This window comes from Engraulis encrasicolus, chromosome 3 (assembly GCF_034702125.1).
Source record: "Engraulis encrasicolus isolate BLACKSEA-1 chromosome 3, IST_EnEncr_1.0, whole genome shotgun sequence".
Classification (NCBI taxonomy): Eukaryota; Metazoa; Chordata; class Actinopteri; order Clupeiformes; family Engraulidae; genus Engraulis; species Engraulis encrasicolus.
Genome location: NC_085859.1, coordinates 15,424,930 through 15,448,729, shown reverse-complemented (window position 1 = coordinate 15,448,729; position 23,800 = coordinate 15,424,930). Strand labels below are relative to the sequence as shown.

Sequence of the window (23,800 nt, the reverse complement as noted above, 5' to 3'; positions counted from 1 at the left end):
TTTAGCCACAAAGGTGATTAGCAAGAAACCACTGGCCTGGTAACCTAATTTTCATGTTATGTAGGCTGAATTGTCCACATGTAAAGGCCATTTGTTCACATTTATAAAATTGCTTTTGTGTGTGCGTGCATGTGTGTGTGTGTCAATGAGAGCAGATAACGGATGAGACCAGAATTGAAACCCCATTAAATATTCATCTGTTCTAATTAGATTTTGTTTCGCTTTCCTCCATTTGGTGTCATGTTGAATTACTGTAATACTTTCTGAAGTATGGCACTGTAATTCTTGCTAACACATCTTGACGTGCAAAGCCTTTGAGATGCAACAGATGTGTTTCATCAGATCCCTTCATCCTCCAAATTAAAGGGACACTGTGTGAGATTTTTAGTTGTTTATTTCCAGAATTCATGCTTCCCATTCACTAATGTTACCTTTTTCATGAATACTTACCACCACCATCAAATTCTAAGTATTCATTATGACTGGAAAAATTGCACTTTTCATACATGAAAAGGGGGATCTTCTCCATCGTCCGCCATTTTGAATTTCCAGAAATAGCCATTTTTAGCTGCAAAAATGACTGTACTTGGACCATACTAGAAAATATTTGTTTATTACTTAGTAAACTTTCATGTAAAGATCAAATTTGGCAATAGGCAGCCCAATTTCAATGAGCAGCATAGTTGCAGTACCTTTTTTGACCATTTCCTGCACAGTGTCCCTTTAAAGTATTTTTCTGGGCTTTTTCTGCCTTTGTTATGATAGGATAGTGAAGTTGTGACAGGAAGTCAGTGGGGAGAGAGAGAGACGGGTAGGGTTCCTGCAAACGACCTCGGGAAGGAATCGAACCCAGGTCACTGGTATAGCAGTCGAGTGCCCAGCCAATTGAGGCACGGCTGGGCCAGATCTACTTTCAAATCTCTTCGAGACTTGGTCTGACCAAGAGCGTAACAATTAACATTTCCCAAACGGCATGGTTGACCCGCCTCCCTCTGGTTTGCTACTGGTCGTTTGCTTCCCGACAAGAGCTCCTGGCCTGACTAGAAGCAACGCTGAAGGTGTTGCAGCGTCACTAGGAGGGCGCGGCCTGGCCAGATCCCCTCATCTTCATTTGCGCATCACCACCTCCTCTTGTTATTGCTGCCAAAGATGACTCCCTTTTACTCAATTCTATCCAATATTAGCATTTCTCTTACATAACCTGTTTGTCCAGTGATGCCTTTCACAGTCGTCTTTCTGGCGTCTTTCCATCTGCGATTGGTAAAGCGTGGTTGGATGGTGATTAGCATCATAATATTTGCCTGAGGCAGCGCTGGCATACAAAGACAATGGCTCCTTTGTTTATTTGTTTGCCAGACACATTAGCAATTCATTTTCTATTGTCGTTAGATCACTGGTGCTGAGTAGACTTCACTACGCATGTTAACGTGTGGTGTGGGTTACTCTCTCTGTGAGTTTATGAGTTTGTTTACATATTTAATTCCTAGATGAAGTGGCCCTCGGGACCACTCAAGAGCTTTGATGATATAATATCAGGAGGGAGAGATGAGAATACAGATGAGAGTAGATACAGGTGGAGTGCCATGATATGGAGTGCCACGAGCGTCCTATTTGGTTTCATGCACGGGGGTCCACGATGGTGTGCCGGATGTTGTCTGATCACAGATTATGCTACGTTAGGACGGAATGTAGCAATAGCAGGCAAATATTCAAGCCTGAGGAAGATCCCACTAGCGGATCCAAACGTTGCTGTTTGTTATTAAACAAAGTATTTTTGGAGCTGTTAGTAATATTAAGTATTTCTGGAGCTTACACCTTTTGTGTAGACCACTCACTCGCACTAAAATTGTCTGGTACCTGGATTACTGCCTGCTTTTTCAGATGTCTGCATCATTTCCATTTTCGAAAATTCAAGCAAGATATTCAATTAAACTGAAAGCACGTGTTGGGCGTATGGGGGGCATTATCTCAGCCCAAGGGTGCGTTCCAATATGCGACCTTGCTTCCTCCACTTGTGCTTGTGGCCTCGTACCAGGAAGTAATATGTTGTGATGACATCGCTGACAACAGCATTATATTTCAATATCTCGCAAAAGCTCAATTGTAAAGTCCTTTTCTCATTTCCCAATATTCTCAATAGTCCCACAAAAATTGTTTTGGCTAGGCAGACAGCGGGGAAACGTAATTGTTTTCTCCACGGAGGACGGGCCAGGAGGCGGGGCGAGGCCACAAGCCCAAGTGGAGGACGTAAGGTCGCATATTGGAATGCACCCCTAGTCTCTGGCGGGCGTGGGTGCGGGCGCGGGCGTGGGACAACAGCACTGTTAAGTAGATTCATGCAGCTGGTGTGCTGTGGAGCATGTGCCGGCCGAGGGCCATGATGAACGTGGATTAAAAACAGATTAAACATTTGGATTTACCAGTAGAGCGCGCACCAAGAGCCATACACATTAGAAGACTAGAAATAGCAAGTTCAGTTCACAAATGTTGCGCTAGCTGTTGTTTTTTTAACCCTGCAGGCAGAAAGAGAGGGAACAGTGTAATAGAGAGCAGAGTACTAGTCTCATCTGATGTCTTGCAAAATCCCTAAACCTCTAAAAGTAGAGTGGACTACTTTTTATTAATCCTAAAGGAAATTAAGGTGTCTGACATCATAGATACACAAATACAAGACGTACACACAGACCTAATAGGCTACACATTATTGCACATTGCAGTAAACATAGCAAAAGTCTGAGTATAGCAAAAGGCCTTGCATCAGTTATTATATCTAGCTGGCGCTGGCGCTGACAAATGAAAAAGGTAACACTTAATAATAATGTTCCTTAGTAAAGACTCCGTATAATAGTTAACTAATGATGAATAAAACATTAACAATAAAACAATATGTTTTTATTATTAACTAAGCTTTATTAATGCTTTATAAAACATCTACAAATGATATATTCAAGATTTTACACACCTTATAACAGAGTATTTTACTCATTTACAAGCAACTTGTAAATGTTTGATAAATATAAAATATTAACATAGCATTTCCTAGTCATTTACAAGCATTTGTTTACATTTCCTAGTCATTTACAAACGTTTGTTAATGTTTTGTTCATCAACAGTTAATTATTTATTAAGTCTTTATAATGCTTTTTTGCATCCATTATTCTAAAGTGTTACCATGAAAAATTATCTCGCAAGCACACTTGTTTTCCACCTGGAAGACGATGTGAATGAGGATAATGGTTTGCTGCTTTAAAGGGTTGAGATCACTTCAGATTCAGTGAGCTGAGTTCCCATCTCACACCTTCCCAGACACCTCTCTCCTCGCCTGCATGTTATTATCTCAGTGTGGTGGTGTTGGCTCGATGCGATGCGATAATGCTCTTCACAGCATCTCGAGCACCTCCTACAAGTACACCAGCCTCTCCAGGGTGCTCTCACGTGTGGGAACATGATGGAAGAAGAAGAAGATGATGATGTAACTCAGGTAACTGGGGCAGTCATGGGTGAGCGGTTAGGGCGTCAGACTTGCATCCCAGAGGTTGCCGGTTCGACTCCCGACCCGCCAGGTTGGTGGGGGGAGTAATCAACCAGTGCTCTCCCCCATCCTCCTCCATGACTGAGGCCGCACTGCTCCCCATGGGGCGCCACTGAGGGCTGCCCCCTTGCACGGGTGAGGCATAAATGCAATTTCGTTGTGTGCAGTGTGCACTTGTGTGCTGTGGAGTGCTGTGTCACAATGACAATGGGAGTTGGAGTTTCCCAATGGGCTTTCTTTCTTTTTCTTTAACTCAGGGGGGGGTGGCTCGGTGGGCTAGTGCGCCGTGCCTTGCGGTGACCCGGGTTCGAATCCAGCTCGAGGTCATCTCCCGATTCCCTCTCCATCTCTCTATCTTTCACTCATTTCTTGTCACCATCTTCGACTGTCCAAACTCAATAAAGGCATAAAGCTGCTGCTGAGGATGATGATGATGATGATGATGATGAGGAGGATGATGATGATGAGGAGGAGGAGGAGGAGGAGGAGGAGGAGGAGGAGGATGATGATGATGATGAGGAGGAGGAGGAGGAGGAGGAGGATGATGATGATTCTCCTGCGAAGTGCGCTGAATCACCCATACCGGCCTCAATAGGAGTCAGGCAACTATCGATCATGCTGTATGTTGTTTTCTTCTTTAATGGGATGGTTAGTTGTTGTAGCAAGACTGAGTACGTTGTTGCTCAGTAGTTTGTTTTTGGGTTGTCTTCCCAAAGTGTGGGTCGGGACCCCCCAGGGGGTTGTGGAGATACTGCACACAGGCACTCTGAATACAGTAGACAGACATACAGTAGGCTACATGCTTTTATATTGTAATATAATCATTCCACAAATTGGTTAGTAACATACAAATGTTCACATGTATGGCTAATACGTTTATTGAATGTTCCCGTGAATCTCAAATTATGATTTTGCATTAATAATAAATGATGATCAAATCAATTTACTAATAGAAAATGGTTGCTGTTAAGAATATAGCAGAAGGGGCGGGGGTCGTCCTCAGACGAGCCTTCCATCGTTGCTTCCAGTCATCCCGATTCTCCATACATCTTTTCAGTTCGCTGGTACTCTGAGCTCCTGCGTCCTTCTTAAGTATGTCCACACATATGTTAGAGTGGGACGTTCTCTTAACCGGCACCCACGTGATGGTTCCCATTGCACCAATTCGCTGGCTGGCAGTTCTGGGTGCCTTTCGCAATGTCCTGCAAGTCTCTTTCTCCTTACAGCAATCTGCTCGCTCACCCTTGGTATTCCCTTGTTGACTCACTGAATTAAAGCACCACTGGGTAGTTTTTGCTCTCAGGTCAGGCTGCAGGTTTGACACAGAAGGAAGTAGGGCTGGGCGGTTCTGGAAAAAATCCGCACCACGGTTTTCTTAATGAAAATTAATATGACGGTTCGCTGCACAGTTTTTTTTTCCATAAGCGGCAATTTTCCCCCACATCTCAATGCTTCTGAAGAAAAGGCTGAAATTGAATTTGAAAATGAGATAAAATCCTGAATTTTACTTAAATCTTCATTTCTATTTTAATCACTTTTTTGGAATAAAAACAAAAAAAAACCCTGGTCTCATCAAAAAGTTAACCTTTTGTAGGTGAAACCCTTATCACATTTTTTTTAACGGTATACCGCCCAGCCCTAGAAGGAAGACAGAAAAAGATCATTGGAATGAGGAACATTCTTGGTCCATCAAGATAATCACTGTGACGCTGTGACCGCAGTTTGGCAGGTTGCACAAGGAAATTGGTGGCTGTCCAGGAAGGGTTGTCCTCCTGTGATCATCACAGAGATATAGGCTACGTTCAGTGCTTCACTCTTCTAAAATATTCATAATGTGCCTTTTTGCGTTGTGTTTCTTGCAAATAATCTGGTACTAGAAGGCACTTGTCAGAAATAATACTATAAAGTCATGATATCACTTCCTCACATTTTGAACCCAGAGTTGGCACCGTGCTTATGTCTGTGGCAATATGCCAGGGGAGCTCTTCTGAGATTCATGTGACTTCAAAGCAAACAATAGGAGGCAGTTTTCTAAGGGTGTGGTTGGCTACGCTACACAGTGACTGGTAATATAGGCTACACAGTAAATATATACACAGCCTTGATCTCTTTTGGCTACCCCCTGGTGGACATTGAGGGGGTTGTATTTGCAGTAAGTATTCAGTCAGTTCAGATGACAAGTTCCTCTGTAAAGGCCTTGTCATTGTGTGTGTGTGTGTGTGTGTGTGTGTGTGTGTGTGTGTGTGTGTGTGTGTGTGTGTGTCTGTGTCTGTGTCTGTGTCTGTGTGTGTGTGTGTGTGTCTGCTTGCCTGTGTGTGTCCTGGGGGGCTTTGATGACCAAGGCTGCCAAACAGAATCTGAAAAACTGTCTGGGTCACACTCAGATTGTCTGTGTCCACATCAGTGTCTCTGTCCACGTTTGCAAACTCGTATGTGTCTGTGTGTAAGAGGTCTTTGTGTGTGTGTGTGTGTGTGTGTGTGTGTGTGTGTGTGTGTGTGTGTGTGTGTGTGTGTGTCTGTGTCTGTGTCTGTGTCTGTGTCTGAGTGTGTGTGTGTGTGTGTGTGTGTGTGTGCGCGAGCATGACGTACAGTATGCCTTCGCGTCCTGGGCGTGGGTGTGTGTTTGTGCTGCTCGTGTTTGAGCATGTGCGTCTGTCTGTCTGTCCGTCTGTCTATCTGCGTGTTGTCTGTATGTCTGTATGATGGTGACTTAGAGGCCGTGGGATTGTAAATCTGGATTAGCGCTGATCTGTCCCTCCCTGTCACCTCCAACCCCCCAACGCATTATCAGTCAACGGCAATCCTACTGCCTACTAGCCCTAGACACTCTGCCCCAATACATTGAGGAACAGGAACTGGGAGAGACGGTCTGACCGACCACCATCTTTGCCATAATCTCCTGACAATTTGTCGTGTCTTCTTAAGTCACTTTCACATACTGGTGGGAAGACTTCTGTATATGTATAAACGTCAGTGTCTATCTCTATTTTTTTTCTCGTATGTCCTCAAAATAGATGAAACGCAACCATCTCGTAATCTTCTTACAGTGCGTTGAGTCTTCCCATGGTTGCCATGGTGTATGTTGACGGTAGAAGTCTGTAATTGTCACTATATCTCTCTTTTATTTTGTAATTTTCACATTTTCCTCAAGTAGTTAGGAAATTGATCACACTCAGTTGTTTCTTCTTTCTTTTTCTTTTCTTTTTTATTCAAACATTGCAGGGCCAGACAGGCGTTCCTGGCTGAGCACGAGGCTTCATCAGTGTCACATATTGTCCTCTTAAAGGACCAGTTCAGTCAATTTCAATATGCTGTTGTATTGCTCACGCTACCCTTGACTTGTCAGTACCTGGTGATGCCACATTTTTCGGCTAAGCCCTTTCCGAGATATGAGCTATTCTAATGGGGGCAGCGTTTGTTTACATTTTTTTTTTAATTAACATAGGCCTACTCCAAATATTTTCCCAAAAGGTACCGCTGTTTGCTAGTTGTCTGCTGATGTTGTATAACCTTTCGGATTTTTTGGGGAATAAATAAAAATGTTTTTTTGAAATGTAAACAAAGCGCTGCCCCCATTACAATTACCAAGATCTTGGAAAAGGCTGAAGAAGAAGAAAAAAAGCCTCTGGTATTGACAAGTCCAGGGTAGTGTGGGGGCATTGCAACTGCACGTTGAAATTGACTGAACTGGTCCTTTAAATTATTAAATTATGATGATAGACAATCCACGACAATTCCAAATCTCCCTACATATGTCACTGTTTGGAGTCTGGAAAGAGTTGTCACTGTCTTTCCCCCCCACGCCTCTCCCCTCCATCATCGATTGGACCATCAGCATCCTGTTCCTGGAAGAGCTGGTGGTTAACGGTCTTTTGCTAATTATTTGGCATCTAAACCCTGTAAGTGGCCCCCTAATGATGGAGAAATTACAGGGCCCTTTATGTGGTCCTTCCAGGCTCGGGCTGATGGCTGTATTCTCTCTCTCTCTCTCTCTCTCTCTCTCTCTCTCTCTCTCTCTCTCTCTCTCTCTCTCATGCTCTCTCTCATGCTCTCTCTCTCTCTCTCTCTCTCTCTCTCTCTCTCTCTCTCTCTCTCTCTCTCTCTCTCACTGGATAGGCGTCTTACTTACATGACAATAAAGTCTATTCTTCTCTCCTATTCTTCTTCATTCTTTCTCTCTCTATTGCTCTCTCTCTCTCTCTCTCTCTCTCTCTCTCTCTCTCTCTCTCTCTCTCTCTCTCTCTCTCTCTCTCTCTCTCTCCGTCTCTCTCTCTCTCCGTCTCTCTGGGCATGGATAGCTGTTTCTCTGGGCTAATCAGATCATGGCCGACATCTGCTAGCCTTCAGTCATCTCGTGCAGTGTGGGAGACGAGATGAAGGTGTACTGCTTACAAGGAAACGATGCTGTTTGTATTAGCTGTGTTTGTGTACCAGTATTTATTTATTGATTGGTTGCTTGATATATTGATTTAGGATCACACACATGAGGAACAGGATCAAGGGCAAATAACTACTGTATTTGGAATCTCTTTAAAATGTTCTCATATTAGCTGGAATCAAATATTTGCTTTGTATTGGTCATCATCATTTTGTTTTAGTTGTTTATTTCAAGTCATATTTATGTTCAGAGTGCGATTTGTAGGGGGGCATGGGGGCGGAATGTCCCACCTTCTGGATTTGATATTACCACTGTTTTTACATGATTTTCATCACAGTTCAAAGTAATTCCATTGATATTGATTCAAATCTGAATCATCCCCCCTTCTGGTTTTCCAAGAAATCGCACCCTGTTTATGTTTATTGTTCAACCTCCGTGCAAATATTTATTTGTGACTGCCCCATTTTCTGCACTCCCTGTAAATGAAAACAACAAGGACAGAAAGATAGAGTAATGGCAAGAGAGAGAAGTGTGTGTGTACGTGCATGCTTGTTTGAGCGTGGGTGCGGGGTTGGGGTAGCCTATGTGTTCACTCCTCGAGCGTGGGTGCAGGGGGGGTAGCCTGTGTGTTCACTCCTCCGCATGCAGTAGCAATGCATCAGTCAACCCACCCCCGCACTCCTCTTCTCTCCTCTCCTCTCCTCTCCTCTCCTCCTCCTCTCCTCAGCAGCAGAAGAGCGAAGAGTAGTGCCGTATTCTGCATACCACATTAGGGAACCCAGATATTTGCAATCAGTGGCTAAACCGACGTGCATTTTTCACATTTTTATTACAATGCATTTCAGTCAGTTTCAGTGCACACTCCAGATTTGTAGTTGTGTATATCGGGTATGGTGGAGATGAGTGTATATGCCAGACTACTGGGTGATGCAAAGCGACAATATTTCACACTTCATTTGAATTTCATATCATTTCATTTCGTATTTGATGCGTTTGTATTGAGCTGCAATAAAGTCTCAACCCAGTCTGAATCTATTTGCAGATATTTGCGATGTTGCATTAAGCATTGATGAAATTAGGACTGGTGCACTTCAGAAATGCACCATGTCGTGCTCCAGTTCGAGGACCTTAATCCAGGCAGAATTGCAGTAGCAGGTTGTTTTACTATGAGTAGGCTACCTGTGTCACAATTTTGTGACTGCAAAGTGAAGTGTTCAGCAGGCTTTGCGAGACTGTAAGTGAAGGGTTTCTGAACATGCTGGTTTTTTTCCCAGCTATGCAATTTGCGCTTCAAAAGACAAGAAGCCCACTTGTATCTCTGCAGCCCTGTGGCCATTGTATTATTCCTCTTCTATTGTCGCAGTTGTCCTGAGTCCTGACCCCCCCCCCAGGGTTGCCATATGAGGCTGATGATTTTCAGCCCAAAAATGCTCTAAACCTGCCCAGAAGCACAAAGTCCTGCCCAATTCCATTGATTTCTATGGCAAAAATTGGGCGTTTTTTTCTGCTAAATGCCATTTTTACCCGCACACAGCCATCCTAAGCAGCCCAATTGGGCGGGAAACAGCCCAATCTGGCAACACTGTCTCCCCCTCCTCTCTTGACAAAGCCATTTCTTCTCTGCACTCTGTTGCTCTCTCTCCGCAATTGTATCGGCGGTGACTCACACCTGATGATGTCACCACACAGTCTCGGTTGCTAGGGACGTTGTTATGGCGACTAGTGCAAGGCAGCCCCAGGTTCTTACAGTGCTGGACGGATGGAGAGAGCCCACAACAACAGTAGCAGCGGCGGCGGTGGTGGTGGCAGTAGTGCTGGGCAGCATGGGGTTAATGCCGCAATCGATCTGTGCGCACTAACGTTAATTACAGGGCGCTCTCTCACTTGCTCTCTCTCTCTCTCTTACCCTGTTTCTCTTACCTACTTGTCCATCATTGTCTACATTTATTCTCTCTCTTTCTCTTTCTCTCTCTCTCCGTCTCTCTTTCTCTCCCTCTCTCTCTCTCTCTCTCTCATTCTCTTTCTCTTTCTCTCTCCATCTCTGTTTCTCTCTCCCTCTCTCTCTCTCTCTCTCTCTCTCTCTCTCTCTCTCACTCTCTCACTCACTCACTCACTCTCTCTCCCTACCCCTCTGGCCCCACTGAGTGCCTATAGGGGGCTTGGCACCCATTCTGAGGCTTTCGCAAACAGCAGTTCAGGCTGTGGACTATTATAGCTGAAATGCCTCATATCTTTTCCCCTCTCCTTTGCTCTCTTTACCTCTTTCTCTTCCTTTCAGAAACTACCTGCATTCAGGCCTGTGTAAGTGTACACTGTGTTTGCTGCTCTCTCTCTCTCTCTCTCCATCTCTCTTTCTCTCTCTCTCTCTCTCTCTCTCTCTCTCTCTCTCTCTCTGTCCCCCTCTCTCTCTCTCCTCTCTCTCTCTCTCTCTCTCTCTCTCTCTCTCTCTCTCTCTCTCTCTCTCTCTCTCTCTCTCTCTCTCTCTCTCTCTCTCTCTCTCTCTCTCTCTCTCTCTCTCTCTCTCTAGGTCAGTGCAGAAATGCAGTACAGTGCCACAAGCAGAACATTCTGAAAGGTTTTTTTGTTTAGTAGTTCTATTTTATGCAGTATATACCTTGGGTGTTGCTTTTGGGCATTTTTTTCAATGAAGAATATTACATCTCAGGGTGCCAAAAGAAGTAACACATTTTCTCATGTCGATTCACATAACAGTCATGGGTGAGCGGTTAGGGCGTCAGACTTGCATCCCAGAGGTTGCCGGTTCGACTCCCGACCCGCCAGGTTGGTGGGGGGAGTAATCAACCAGTGCTCTCCCCCATCCTCCATGACTGAGGTACCCTGAGGATGGTACCGTCCCACCGCACTGCTCCCCATGGGGCGCCACTGAGGGCTGCCCCCTTGCACGGGTGAGGCATAAATGCAATTTTGTTGTGTGCAGTGTGCAGTGTTCACTTGTGTGCTGTGGAGTGCTGTGTCGCAATGACAATGGGAGTTGGAGTTTACCAATGGTATTATTAAAAAAAAAAATGCTTCAGCCAGCACAGATGCAATGAGGAATAAACATTTTAAGAAAATGAATAAGTGTGTGGAGTAAATGTAAGGGTGCAATAGAAGTAAGTTGTGTTTTTCTCATATCGCTTCAGAAAATGTTTCAGGCAGCCAGCACAGATTAGCCAGGCCCTGCCCTCCTAGTGACGCAACAACTTCGGTGTTGCTTCTAGTAAGGCTAAGAGCAATGCAAATATCGTTTCTGATTTCCCGAAAAATCCCACTTTGTCAGACACCAGTCAACCAGTAGTAATCCTAGGGAGGCTGATCAACCATTCCATTTGGGAAACGTTAATTGTTATGCTCTTGGTCAGACCAAGTCTTGAAGAGATTTGAAAGTCGATGATAATCAGGCTAGCACAGATGCCCCGTGTACCAGCCGGTCGTGCTCGCTCTGTGTGCTGCGTGGGTTGTGCCACTTGAGGTGTTGCTCTGTCATCGGTACCACAGCTTGCTTGTTGCTCTTTTGGACCGCATGTGTATAAACACACACACACACACACACACACACTAATATACACACTTGCTTTGGGCTGCCATGTATGCCACACAGTAGCTTTTTTGCGTCTTTGGACAACACACACACACACACACACACACACACACACACACACACACACACACACACACACACACACACACACACACATACAGGCACACACACACACACACACACACACACACACACGCACACACACACAGGCACACAGACACACACACACACACACACACACACACACACACACACACACACACACACACACACACACACACGCGCATACACAGTGCACACGCACACACGCACATGCACGCACACACACACACAGGTGCACGTGCACACACATACATACACGCAAACACGTGCCCTGTGCACACCTATGCCTGTACAGTAAAAGGTGAACTCAGATGCACTTTTTTACACATGTACACACACATATCAAACATAACAGATGAACTGAGATGCAATTGCTCACACACACACACACACACACACACACACACACACACACACACACACACACACACACACACACACACACAGGCCTGTGGAGATGGCATTGAAGGCGACACAAGTGCAGCCGAGACGTCATGCGGCTTCTAAAAGGTTACACGACGGCTCATTTCTCAGTGTCAAGCAGGCAGACATGGAGACCAAAAGCTTCTCCTTCGCATCTCCATTGGGGGAGTGTGAGTCATCATGACAAAGCATGACCCTCACATTGAAAGCTTTTTTGAAGACGGCAGTTGAAAATAGGCAGTTGAAAATAGAGGTCAGCCGTCCCGGGCCCAGGGAGATTGGGGGGGGGGGCACAATTGGGTTCTCATTACATTCAATGCATTGGGAGTGGGGCCCTTTCAGATGACTTTGTCCCGGGCCCAACCAAAGCTGTCAAAGCCCTGACCCTGAGCCTCACATTGAAAGCTTTTTTTGAAGATGGCAGTTGAAAATAGACCGTTGTTGCTACAACAAAAGGGAGTGGATTTCACACTCTGTTAAAGTTGGTAGATTCGTTTACAGCTACACTACAATTTAAATAAAACCTTTCTTCCGTTTACAGCTAACATGTACGAGAGAGAGAGAGAGAGAGAGAGAGAGAGAGAGAGAGAGAGAGAGAGAGAGAGAGTGAGAGTGAGAGAGAGAGAGAGAGAGAGAGAGAGAGAGAGAGAGTCAGTGGAAAGTGTGAATGAATGTGAGAAGTTTGTGAATGCAGAGGGATGTGAGGGTGCAAATGAAAGGTGCACATACACTTGTACCTGTGAAAAGCAAGCAAGTGAGAAGATAAGAACGAGAGGCTGAGAGAGAAAAAAACAAAGAAGGAGGGGAAGAAAAACCTGGGGGGAGGGAAAAGGGGTAATGGTATTATTTCTGGATTCGTAACATTGTTTTAAAAATGACAAAGAGCTTTCAGTGTTGGTTGGTAGCAGAATTAATCTTAACCCTTTTGTCACCTGCAAAAAATCCCTTCTGAATGCCTAAGCCCTTTTTGGGAAAAGGTGCCCTCAGCCTATAAAAACCTAAATATCTCCGCGTCCGAAGCACATAAAAAACATAGAATGAGTTGCATGTAAAAGCTAAGACCCTCATCTTGCATTAGAATGTGTTGATTCAGCTCTAGCATACCCACATTTTTAATTAAATAACTCAAATCTCAACAGTCTGAATGCAGTGTACGTGTATGTCACTCCAGGCGTTTTCAGTGTTTGTTGGTCGTTAATCTGTGGGTTGCTGTGGTGCACTACGCTCAGACCCATACCATGGCCGTGTCTCAAATGCCGCACTTGTGCACTTCGGGCACTGTTTTTCAGTGCCTAGGGCGCTCACGCTGAAAATTTCAGTTGAGCCAGTGCACTGAAAGTGCCAGGATGATCCCCTAACAATGGCGGAAAAATGCAGTGCTTGAATGATGGACACTGCACGCACTAAACGGCGGCCATGTTGACAATGACATGGAGGAAATGTGGCATTCAGTTCAGTAGAAGAGTTTGGTCAACAGTCTCCTAATTCTGTAAGTAATGTTGATGGGACACCAACCTTTACATGCCAACCAAAGTATTGTATGTGTGATTGTTGTCCTTTGGGGTGAAGGACATGGAAATACAAGCACCAGACGCTGTGCATTGTAAACAGTAGCCCACTTGTATTTTGGCAAGCTAATGCCATGCTCAGCCGTCACTTCCAGCGAGGGCACAGTGCATAGTGCTCAACTTTTTCCACGACACTATGCACTAAAGACCTCAGTGCACTGTGTGCACTGTGCACTGACTGTCAGTGCACTGACAAAAGTGCGTCATTTGAGACATAGCCCATGTATGCGCAACATTCCGGCCTGGTCCGGCCTGGCTCATTTCCTAACCCTGAGTACATTGCAATATGCAACCTTGCCTCCTCCACTTGCGCTTTTCTCCTCATTCCGCCTCCTGGCCCCTCCTCCGCGGAGAAAACGATAAAGTTTCCCAGCTGTCAGCCTAGCCACAACAACTTTTGAGGGACTGTTTTTCATTCACCATCCCAATTGCAAATGAGAAAAAGACTCTACAATTGAGCTTTTGCAAGATATTGAAATATAATGCTGTTGTCAGTGATGTCATCATGACATTTACTTCCTGGTGCGAGGAGAGAAGCAAGTGGAGGAGGCAAATGGAGGAGGCAAGGTTGCATATTGCAACGCACTCCCTATCTCATCTCTCTTTCCCGCATCGTTTCCCGCCTACCTTACACTATCCTATTGGAATAAATAAGCACAAAAAAACAGTAATTATGTACCCCATTACAAATGGATTTACTGTTTACGTTACAAAAAAACATTTGGTCCAGAATGTAATACCTTTTGGATGGAAAGTCAAATCATTGGCTCTTACAGTTTGAAGTGAAGAAAAACGACTACAGGTTGCTTGATGAGACTCAGTGCTCTGATGGTTTTGGCGCGGCGCTGGCTGCCTGACGTTGGTTGTGGCTCCTTCTCTCCTGCTCGCTGTCTCCGTTGGCCTTTTCCATTAATTGGTTTCAGCAGCGGGTGGGATGGGATCTGACCCGACCCGGTAGTCAGATGGATGAGACCCGACCACTAAAGTAATGAGCGGACCAGCGTGCCGAGCTGAGGCGCATCTTGCCACCAGGCAAGGCATGCAGCCGCTTGGGGCCCCTAGATAGTGGATAACAGCCCACACTTTACCACAGTAGTGGCGATTTTGGTTCAAATGTTCATTATTTTGCATTTTCGCTTGGGGCCCCATCTGACCCTAGAATCGCCTCTGAGCGGACCAGCGTGCCGAGCTGAGTCCAGCAAGCTGCTTTGCTTATCTCCCCTTCTCTGCATATCTTAGCAGTCGTTTTTCTTCTTTCTTTTTTTCACCATTTCTATTTTTTTTCTCCATTTTCTTATTTTTTCAGTCAGACACTGCATCTAATAGGCTAATCCTACCCTGTGGTGGTTCTCTTTCCGTCATTTTCTTTTTCTCACTTCAAAAGCTGCCTGCTAGTGACTCATTCCTTCAGTCATATTCCTCCTTTTTTGAATATGAAAAGATTCGATTTCAGCATTGGCAGCTGGCTGCATGGCTCTGCTCTGCTCTCGTGTCAGATAGCCTCTGAAAAGCCTGCGTGACCAACGGGCTGAGGAAGAGATCTCTGTGTTTTTAAAAGAGATAACTCGAGTTACTGCCGCCTGCCGGATTTGATTTATCCCCTAGCTGTCAGATCCCCATCTCAGCGGAGGTCTAGGAGAGAAACAACCACATACAGGCGTAAATCTTTAAGTAAGACTCTTTGATCCACCAAGAACTAATATTGGCTCAGCAACAGTTTCTTGTTCCTTAGCTCTTTGAGGTGAACTCAACAAATTCTAGTGGTCTACTGTAGCTTAGGTGGTGGTGGTGGTTGTCCAGTGAAGGTCAGTATAAAACAGCTCACTGATTCTCTTGAAGATGAATCAGTTCTGATGTGTACAGTGGACAGCAGGGGTGCTCAACTAGAAACTGCAAAGGTCCACTCGCCAAATTTCGTATGTTTCCAGGGTCCAAAAAAGTCGCTACGGACCGATGCAGAAAATAGCCTCACTCGCTGGCCGCACTGGCCTCTTGCTCACTCACTGAGTTGTCATAGTGATGATACTTTCATTTGTCATAAGACTGGCGAAATACACCTATAGATCGCATGGCAGCGAAATCTCATGTATAATTTATACATATTAAATACAGATGGATTTTGTCTTGGTCCGGATGACATTGCGTTTGGGTCCGCATCCGGACCTGGGTCTGCCAGTTGATCATGTCTGGTGGACAGTGTACTCCTCTTTAACCCATTTTAGCCTGAGCATTTATTGGGAAAATGTACCCTCTGCCTATTAAAACATAAATATCTCAGCCTCTGAAGTACATAAACATATGAAATTAGTTGCATTTAAAAGCTAGGACCCTCACTTTGCATTAGAATGTGTTCCCATCAGCTCTGACATAACCACATTTTTAATAAAACAGCTCAAATATCAAAAACCTGAATGCAGCGTATATGTCGCTCCAGGACACAATGGGTTAAGTAAGACTCTGTGATCCACCAAGAACTAATATTGGCTCACCAACAGTTTCTTGTTCCAACTCAACAAATTGTTCAAAGTCCACTGTTGTGTAGGTGGTGGTGGTGGTGGTGGTGGTGGTTGTCCAGTGAAGGTCATTATAAAACAGCTCACTGATTCCCTTGAAGGTCAAACAGTTCTGATGTGTAGAGTCAGTGTACTCCAGTGTACTGTGCCAGAACTCCCCAACTATTTCTCTGGTCTCTCTTGGTCATACGTCCATGTGTGTATGTTGCACTTTCTCACACGAACCCTGGAAAATAGGCGCTGTGTGGCAGCCTCCAGAGCTGGTGTGTGAATGTGGGAATGTGTGTGTGTGTGTGTGTGTGTGTGTGTGTGTGTGTGTGTGTGTGTGTGTGTGTGTGTGTGTGTGTGTGTGTGTGTGTGTGTGTGTGTGTGTGTGTGTGTGTGTGTGTGTGTGTGTGTGTGTGTGTGTGTGTGTGTGTGTGTGTGTGTGTGTGTGTGTGTGTGTGTGTGTGTGTCTGCTTGTGTATGTATGCACCTTCTCTCGTGAACCCTGGACAATTGACGGCTTCTAAGAGATGTAGATAAAATCCTGCACGCGCACATGCACAGACACGCGCAGCACACACACGTCGCACACACACCTTCAAGTGACACCCACAGAGGTCGATCAAGCATCTGAGTGTGGAGTCAACCTGACAGATCCGTCGTCTTGTGTGTCCCCTCCCCTCTCATGTGTCTGTTCCCCAGAAGGCCAATGTCCCCACTAGAGATGTAAATAAAATCGAAATATATCAATGTATCGGAAGTATCGGCCGGCGATTTAATCGAATCGTATCGTATCATGGGCCATTCTTAAGAATCGAAAAGAATCGAATCGCTCGCCCCTGTTCAATGCCCTAGCTCCATAACACAATAGTAGTGGAAAAGTAATTGGAAAAAATCGAATTGAACCGAATCGCATCTTATCGTGTGGAATTCTTAAGTATCGATCCCGAGAATCGAATCCCTGATTTAAGAAATCGATACCGTATCGTATCGTCATGAAGGCTGTGATTTACACCCCTAGTCCCTGCAGCCTGGACTGTGCACGTCTGCCTTTACTTGTCTTCTTTTTTAATCAACAATATTATATTTATTTCAGTGTTGCTGTTAATCTAACTGCTACAGTACGTACACTGAGCTGCATGTCTTGAGCTGCCTGCATGTCTAGTATGAATTGTTCAATATAATTATTACAGTTATTGATGTGTCCCCTCCCCTCCCCTGTCCCCTGTGTCTGTTCCCCAGAAGGCCAATGTCCGCGCAGCCTGGACTGCGCCCGTCTGGGTCGCCACTTCTGCCAGGAGGGCTCCAGCACCTGCGGTCCCTGTCTACCCCCCCTGCAGGAGGACAAGAGGGGTAAGTGTGTGGTGGTGAGGAGGACGCAGCACCACCACACACACACCCAGCACCATGCCAGTGAGTATATAGCACCCAACAGCACCATCCACACACCCTGCACCACCCACACACCCAGCACCAACCCCACACCCAGCACCATGCCAGTGAGTATATAGCACCCAACACCATCATCCACACACCCACCCAGCACCATGCCAGTGAGTAGACTCTGCTCTGCTCTTGTCTTCTCTTGTCTAGTATTATTGTGTCTTCTCTTCTCTTCTCTTCTCTTCTCTTCTCTTCTCTTCTCTTATCTCCTCTCCTCTCCTCTCCTCTTATTTTCTCTTCTCTTCTCTTCTCTTCTCTTCTCTTCTCCCCTCTCCATTCCTCTCCTCTCCTCTCCTCTCCTCTCCTCTCCTCTCCTCTCCTCTTCTCTTCTCTTCTCTTCTCTTCTCTTCTCTTCTCTTCTCTTCTCACCCAGCACCATCCCAGTGAGTATAGGGTCTGCCCTAGTCTTCTCTTGCCTAGTATTGTCTTCTCTCGTCTTGTCTTTCCTTCTCTTCTCTTGTCTTTTCTTCTCCTCTTTTGTCTTGTTTTTTTCTTCTCTTCTCTTCTCTTCTCTTCTCTTCTCTTCTCTTCTCTTCTCTTCTCTTCTCTTCTCTTCCCTCCTTTCTTGTACTCTCCCCTACCATCTTGTCCTCTCTCTCTCTCTCTCTCTCTCTCTCTCTCTCTCTCTCTCTCTCTCTCTCTCTCTCTCTCTCTCTCTCTCTCTCTCTCTCTCTCTCTCTCTCTCTCTCTCTCTCTCTCTCTCTCTCTCTCTCTCTCTCTGTCTCTCATGTATTATGCATAAGCAGCATGCCATGCCCTGGGTACACACTCACCCTCACATGGGTTCGTCTCCCTGGAGGTAACAGCAGCTCTCTGCTTCTTGTTTGTGCTCAGCCTGTGTGGTGTTGGCTGCATGCTGAGAGAGAGACAGAAAGAGAGAGAAAGAGACAGACAGACAGACAGACAGACAGACAGACAGACAGACAGACAGACAGACAGACAGACAGACAGACAGACAGACAGACAGACAGATACACAGAAAGACAGAGACACAGATACACAGAAAGACAGAGACACAGATACACAGAAAGACAGAGACACAGATACACAGAAAGACAGAGACACAGATACACAGAAAGAGAGAGAGAGAGAGAGAGAGAGAGAGAGAGAGAGAGAGAGAGAGACAGACAGACAGAGAGAGAGAGAGAGAGAGAGAGAGAGAGAGAGAGAGAGAGAGAGAGAGAGACAGAGAGAGACAGAGACAGAGACACGGATACAGAGAGAGAGAGACAGACAGAAAGACTGAGACACAGATACAGAGAGAGAGAGAGAGATAGAGAAAGAGAGAGAGAATGCTTCTGTGTCTCCATCCACATTCACAGTGGGGGCATATCCTGCTCTCCTGGGGGTGACGCTAAGCTAGACGTATCTGTGTTGTTGCTTGCTTTCTTCAGTAGCCATCTTGGACATGTTGGGGGTGTATCCATACACAGGTGGTTGTTTCTTTTAAAACCCTATTGGCCAAAAAGAAACAGTATAATTTACACTCAACATCACAACATGGTGTGTATATATAGCATGGTTTTATTCATGTAGCGTGTGTGAATCTGACCGAATATTTTTTTTTCAGTTATTTATGGTGTCCTCAGGGAAAATCGCAAGCATTCCGTGCCACACACACACACACACACACACACACACACACACACACACACACACACACACACACACACACACACACACACACACACACATGGTTACAGTATCCACATAAAGCTAAAATTTTGCAAAAGTAATCCTGTTAACAACAACAAGAATGGACTCTTTTTTCAGAAGCATTTCGATGCATGCTAAACTCTTATTTCTCTGATAATAATCCTACATGATCATACCTAGTCATACAGAATCATACATACGTACTATTTCCAGAAGCAAAGTAAAAATTGACCACCTTTTTTTTCTTCAGCATACATAGTCTATTTTTAGTAGTCACATGGAGGATTAACGTGTGAATTCTAGTGTCCGCGGGTGCTGGACCACCCACTGGGAGAGATGTGCTGTGATATTGTAATGTGAGGTTTATTTTTAGTCTGCTGAGGTCATGCGGTACGTACGTGTCCAGACTCGCTCACCAATCAACACCTTAACTACAGTATAATAAGGAGTATGAAGAAGAAATTATACTTTTTAAAAAATTGAAGAAAAGGGAAGAAAAGAGACAGAATAACATGGTTCCATAAGGGGGGGGGGGGGGGAAGAGAAGGAAATATACACCGTGGAGGAGGAATGAATAACCACAAGTCTCCTGCACCCTCATTCATAATGTCCCCCTTCAGCAAACTATCTAAGTGTCTGCATGTCAGCTAAATGCAACATGATATCCAGTCATAGAAGATATTGCTTTTTTTGTTTCTTTAGATACCACCTGCTGTTATGTTTGACAGACGCCTTTACAGTTTTTCTCAATTGGTTTTGTACATTTCTCACAACAGAATAATGATTCTCAAAAGTTCTTGTTCAATTGTGACTTCCTGGTGTTACCTGTGCACATGGTCAAATCAGTTTCTCATTGTTTTCGGCATATAGCAAATGCTCTCGTCCACCATGCCATGGCTGTGTACAATTCTCAGTGATTTCGTACATTATCAATTGCTTTTGTCATATCACTCAAAAAGCTTTGTCACTGAATGCATGAAACTATCTCAATCTTATCTGATCAATGTAATATAAAGCCGAATTCACAACATTTCCCATCCAATCTAAACAACATTTCGCTTCAGAAAAGATCCTCAAGAGTGTACTATTCAATTGACAACATGAGAAATTGATTTGACTAGCTTGTCCATACACTATAACACAATGACTAACCATTCTGCTGGCGCTGATACGTTCATTGACACAAAAAACTTGATTTTGAAAGACAAATAAGGGTTTTGAGCAAGAGACTCAGTTTTGCAGGTTATCCACGGTGTTTTGCCATTTGTTAAAGCTGTTTTGAGAATGAATATTATGTTTTGCAAAGTGCGAGAGAGATTCGAAAAATGTACAAAACCAATTGAGAAATACTGTAAAACGATCTCTGGCACAGTAATTGCAGTCTGGGCACCATTGAGCATACCGTCGAGCACAGAGCAGTCACATATTCCAATATCTGTTGGAATTGTCTCTGAGAAGTCAACCCAAAACTAATTTATAAGGTTCCATAATTATTGGTGAATCTTAAAACTCATATCAGTGTATTGTCTGTTTTGCTGTGCCATGCTCAGTCAGCCCAGCCTCCAGGTGAAAATGAAAGGCTTAAGATGAATGTCGAAGGGAATTTGGATGAGTTGTTGTCTGGCGGCAAACGCCATACTAAATCACAAGTGTCCAGCAATTCGAAAAGAATGCGCAAGGCAGCATGGGTACTCCCAGGCTAGATGAGTTGGCCAATTTCTCTTTTGGATGTACGTAGTAGACTACTTGTTCTGCCAGGGTGGTCTATTGGCACTTGTGGAGATGCCAGCCAGTGGTTAGATAAGCGTTTATATACTGAATTTGAGTTTGGTCCAGGAGGCTTCCGGTTCACATCGGGACGGCAATTGCTCCTCAGTAAATTCACTTGTATTTCAGCGTTATATCTATTCTGTGCAATCATTTCCCAGACTCTGTTTAACCGCTGACCAGACAAATCAGATCTCATTTTGTATTCTCAAATTGCAGATTTGTGTCCCCCATCTGATCTGTCTCGAGCACCGTGTAATGGAATCGCAATTGCAAATCCTCCAAATGTGATAACCTCAAACAATTTTGAGATAAATCAGTCATTGCCGACCAAGTGCTTTGCTCTTTCTCTTGAACGTACAGTACATGATACACAGGGCTGGACAGGGACAAAAAAAAGGTCCAAGCATTTTGCACACCTTGTAAATGGCATTTCTGCACCCCCTCAAACTGGTGGTCCAGTCTTTAGGAAAATAGGCTCCAAAAAGAAACATTATTTATTTTGTTAAAGGATCCCCATTAGCTTGTGCCATAGCAGTTCGCTAGTCTTCCTGGGGTCCTAATTCAAATTACATCACATCATTTCAGTTGAAAAAACATACAAATATGCATGTTTTAAAGTTCAATAAGTTCTAGTAAAGTAAAACTCCTGAAAAAAAACATTCAAACATCAGCGTCGGCCCTTGAGAACAGTCGGCCTGCCGGGAAATGTCCTGTACATATACCAAATTACCAGTCCAAGCCTGATGGCACACATGCATGCACACACCGATGCATGTTGATGCAAGCTCACACACATATGCACACGCACATATGCATTCACACATCTTAACATCCACACCTAGGCATACACACACACACCCTCCTCTAAAACTAATGTTAGGTGTACTTAGCTATTCTCCACAGAGGCTGCTTGTCGCGTTTAAAGCAGTCAAAGGAATTCAGGATTGATTTCTTCAGCCTGTTACCTCCCATCCTGTGCTGAAAGGGCAATGTGGAGGCGGGGATCGATAAGAATCAACAGTGTGCATAATTAAATAGACATACGCGCAATAGCCACCACCCATGCACTCCACTCCCATCCCCATCCCCATCCCCATCCCCATCCACATATCCACCCTTACTCCACTGCTTCCTATAGTTTACACTAACGGGTCTAACCCTTCACACTCTGCCAAAAACGGCATTCAGAAATCAGCCCCCCTCTCTCTGTCTTTTGTTATGCACGCGCAAATGCACACACGCACACACGCGCCCGGGCACAAACACACACACACACACACACACACACACACACACACACACACACACACACACACACACACACACACACACACACACACACACACACACACACACACACACACACACACACACACACTGGGCGTACAGCACTGGAGAAAAACTTCAATGAAGTGTTGACATTTTTTCCAGGAGCTGTTTATTTGCATATACACAATCTCCACCATGGTGGTTGACTGTACATTTTGTACTGTATGCTTTCAGAAAGTCTAAAGAGCACCATGTTCCTTTCCATTTCCATTAGTAAATCAATTAATACATGACAATGTACAGTTGAGGACGATATTATTACCCCCCCTCCTGAAATTAGACATATCTCTTCATTGATCATTGAGAATGGTCATTATTAATAAATGTGTGTTATTCTGGAAACAAATACACCATGGAGATAGTATCCAATAAGTTAAATTTGGACTTTTCCATTTTCACAATGAGTTTAAACAAAAAAGTGTAAACATGGCAAGGACAAAATTATTAGCCCCCTTATCATTAATAGTCAATACATTGCCATTTATGAACAGAAATTGACACCAGGCACTTTGATTAGTTGTTAACTATGTTGGCACATGTCCTACCAGGGATTTTGGCCCATTTTTTTCATCGCAAATAGTTAAGCTGGTCCAAATGGCATGGATGTTGAGGATGGATATTCGTTTTCAGCACTCTTCAAATACTATCTAAAGGATTGAGGTCTGAACCACTCCATGACCATGGTTTTAGTATCCTTGAAGAACATTTGAACTATTTTGGATGCAAGTTTTGGGTTATTATCTTATTGAAAGATCCAGTGAAGATCTTAGCTCCCTCTATGAGCATATTTTTGCAAGGTCACTTTCCACATTCTATCATAATTTTCAGTTTTTATGGTGCCGTACACCCAAACAAGGTTTCCTGTGGCTGAGGCTGCCACAGAATGATGCATCCACCACCATGTTTAATTGTGGAAATCAATATAACGATTCAAGGCCTATCCCTTTCTTCACCTGACAGAAGCAGAATTCATGCATCAAAGCAGGTGCAATTGAATATCATCAGATGAAAGCAGAGATGTTCAAAACTCATTTTTGACTTTCAAATGTTCACAGGCAAAGCTCAATAACACTGATATGCACTGCCTTTAGTAAAGGGGTTCTTCTGTGATGATGGCCCCAAAGCCCAATATGATGACAAGCCCTAACAACTGTCTTTCTTGGTGGGGGAAAAAACTCCAGGTGAGGCCAGGTCAATAACAATCATCTAGGCAGGTGTCCAATGCTTCTTTGGTCTAATGAGGCCAAGCAGTTTCCACAGTTACACTCAGTGATGGGGCATCAAGTTTAGTCTGTTATTCAGCCTCAGACACAGGGAGTCTGGGTCTGAATCTGGATTGCTGGGTCTTCCAACAACATTGTAACCCAAAGCATACATTTAGATTAGTTCAGAGGTTCTTCAAGGACACTAAAACCATGATATTGGAATCACCCGCTCATAGTCCAGTCCTCAATCCCACTGAGAGTCTGTGGTTAATGTCTATGCTCAGCATCCATGCAATTTGGACCAGCTAGAACACTTTGCAGTGAAGAAATGGGCCAAAATCCCTAGTGGGGCATG

The 23,800-nt window shown here is 44.5% G+C and overlaps 1 protein-coding gene across 1 annotated transcript in view; it reads left to right on the top strand.

The window, feature by feature from the left end:
• npdc1b (neural proliferation, differentiation and control, 1b) overlaps positions 1 to 23,800 on the top strand; it is a 62,882-nt gene that overhangs the window by 19,418 nt on the left and 19,664 nt on the right. The window contains exon 2 of the mRNA XM_063195914.1: positions 17,285 to 17,455. Coding sequence (XP_063051984.1) covers positions 17,285 to 17,455 — 171 coding nt within the window. The remainder of the gene's footprint in view (positions 1 to 17,284; positions 17,456 to 23,800) is intronic.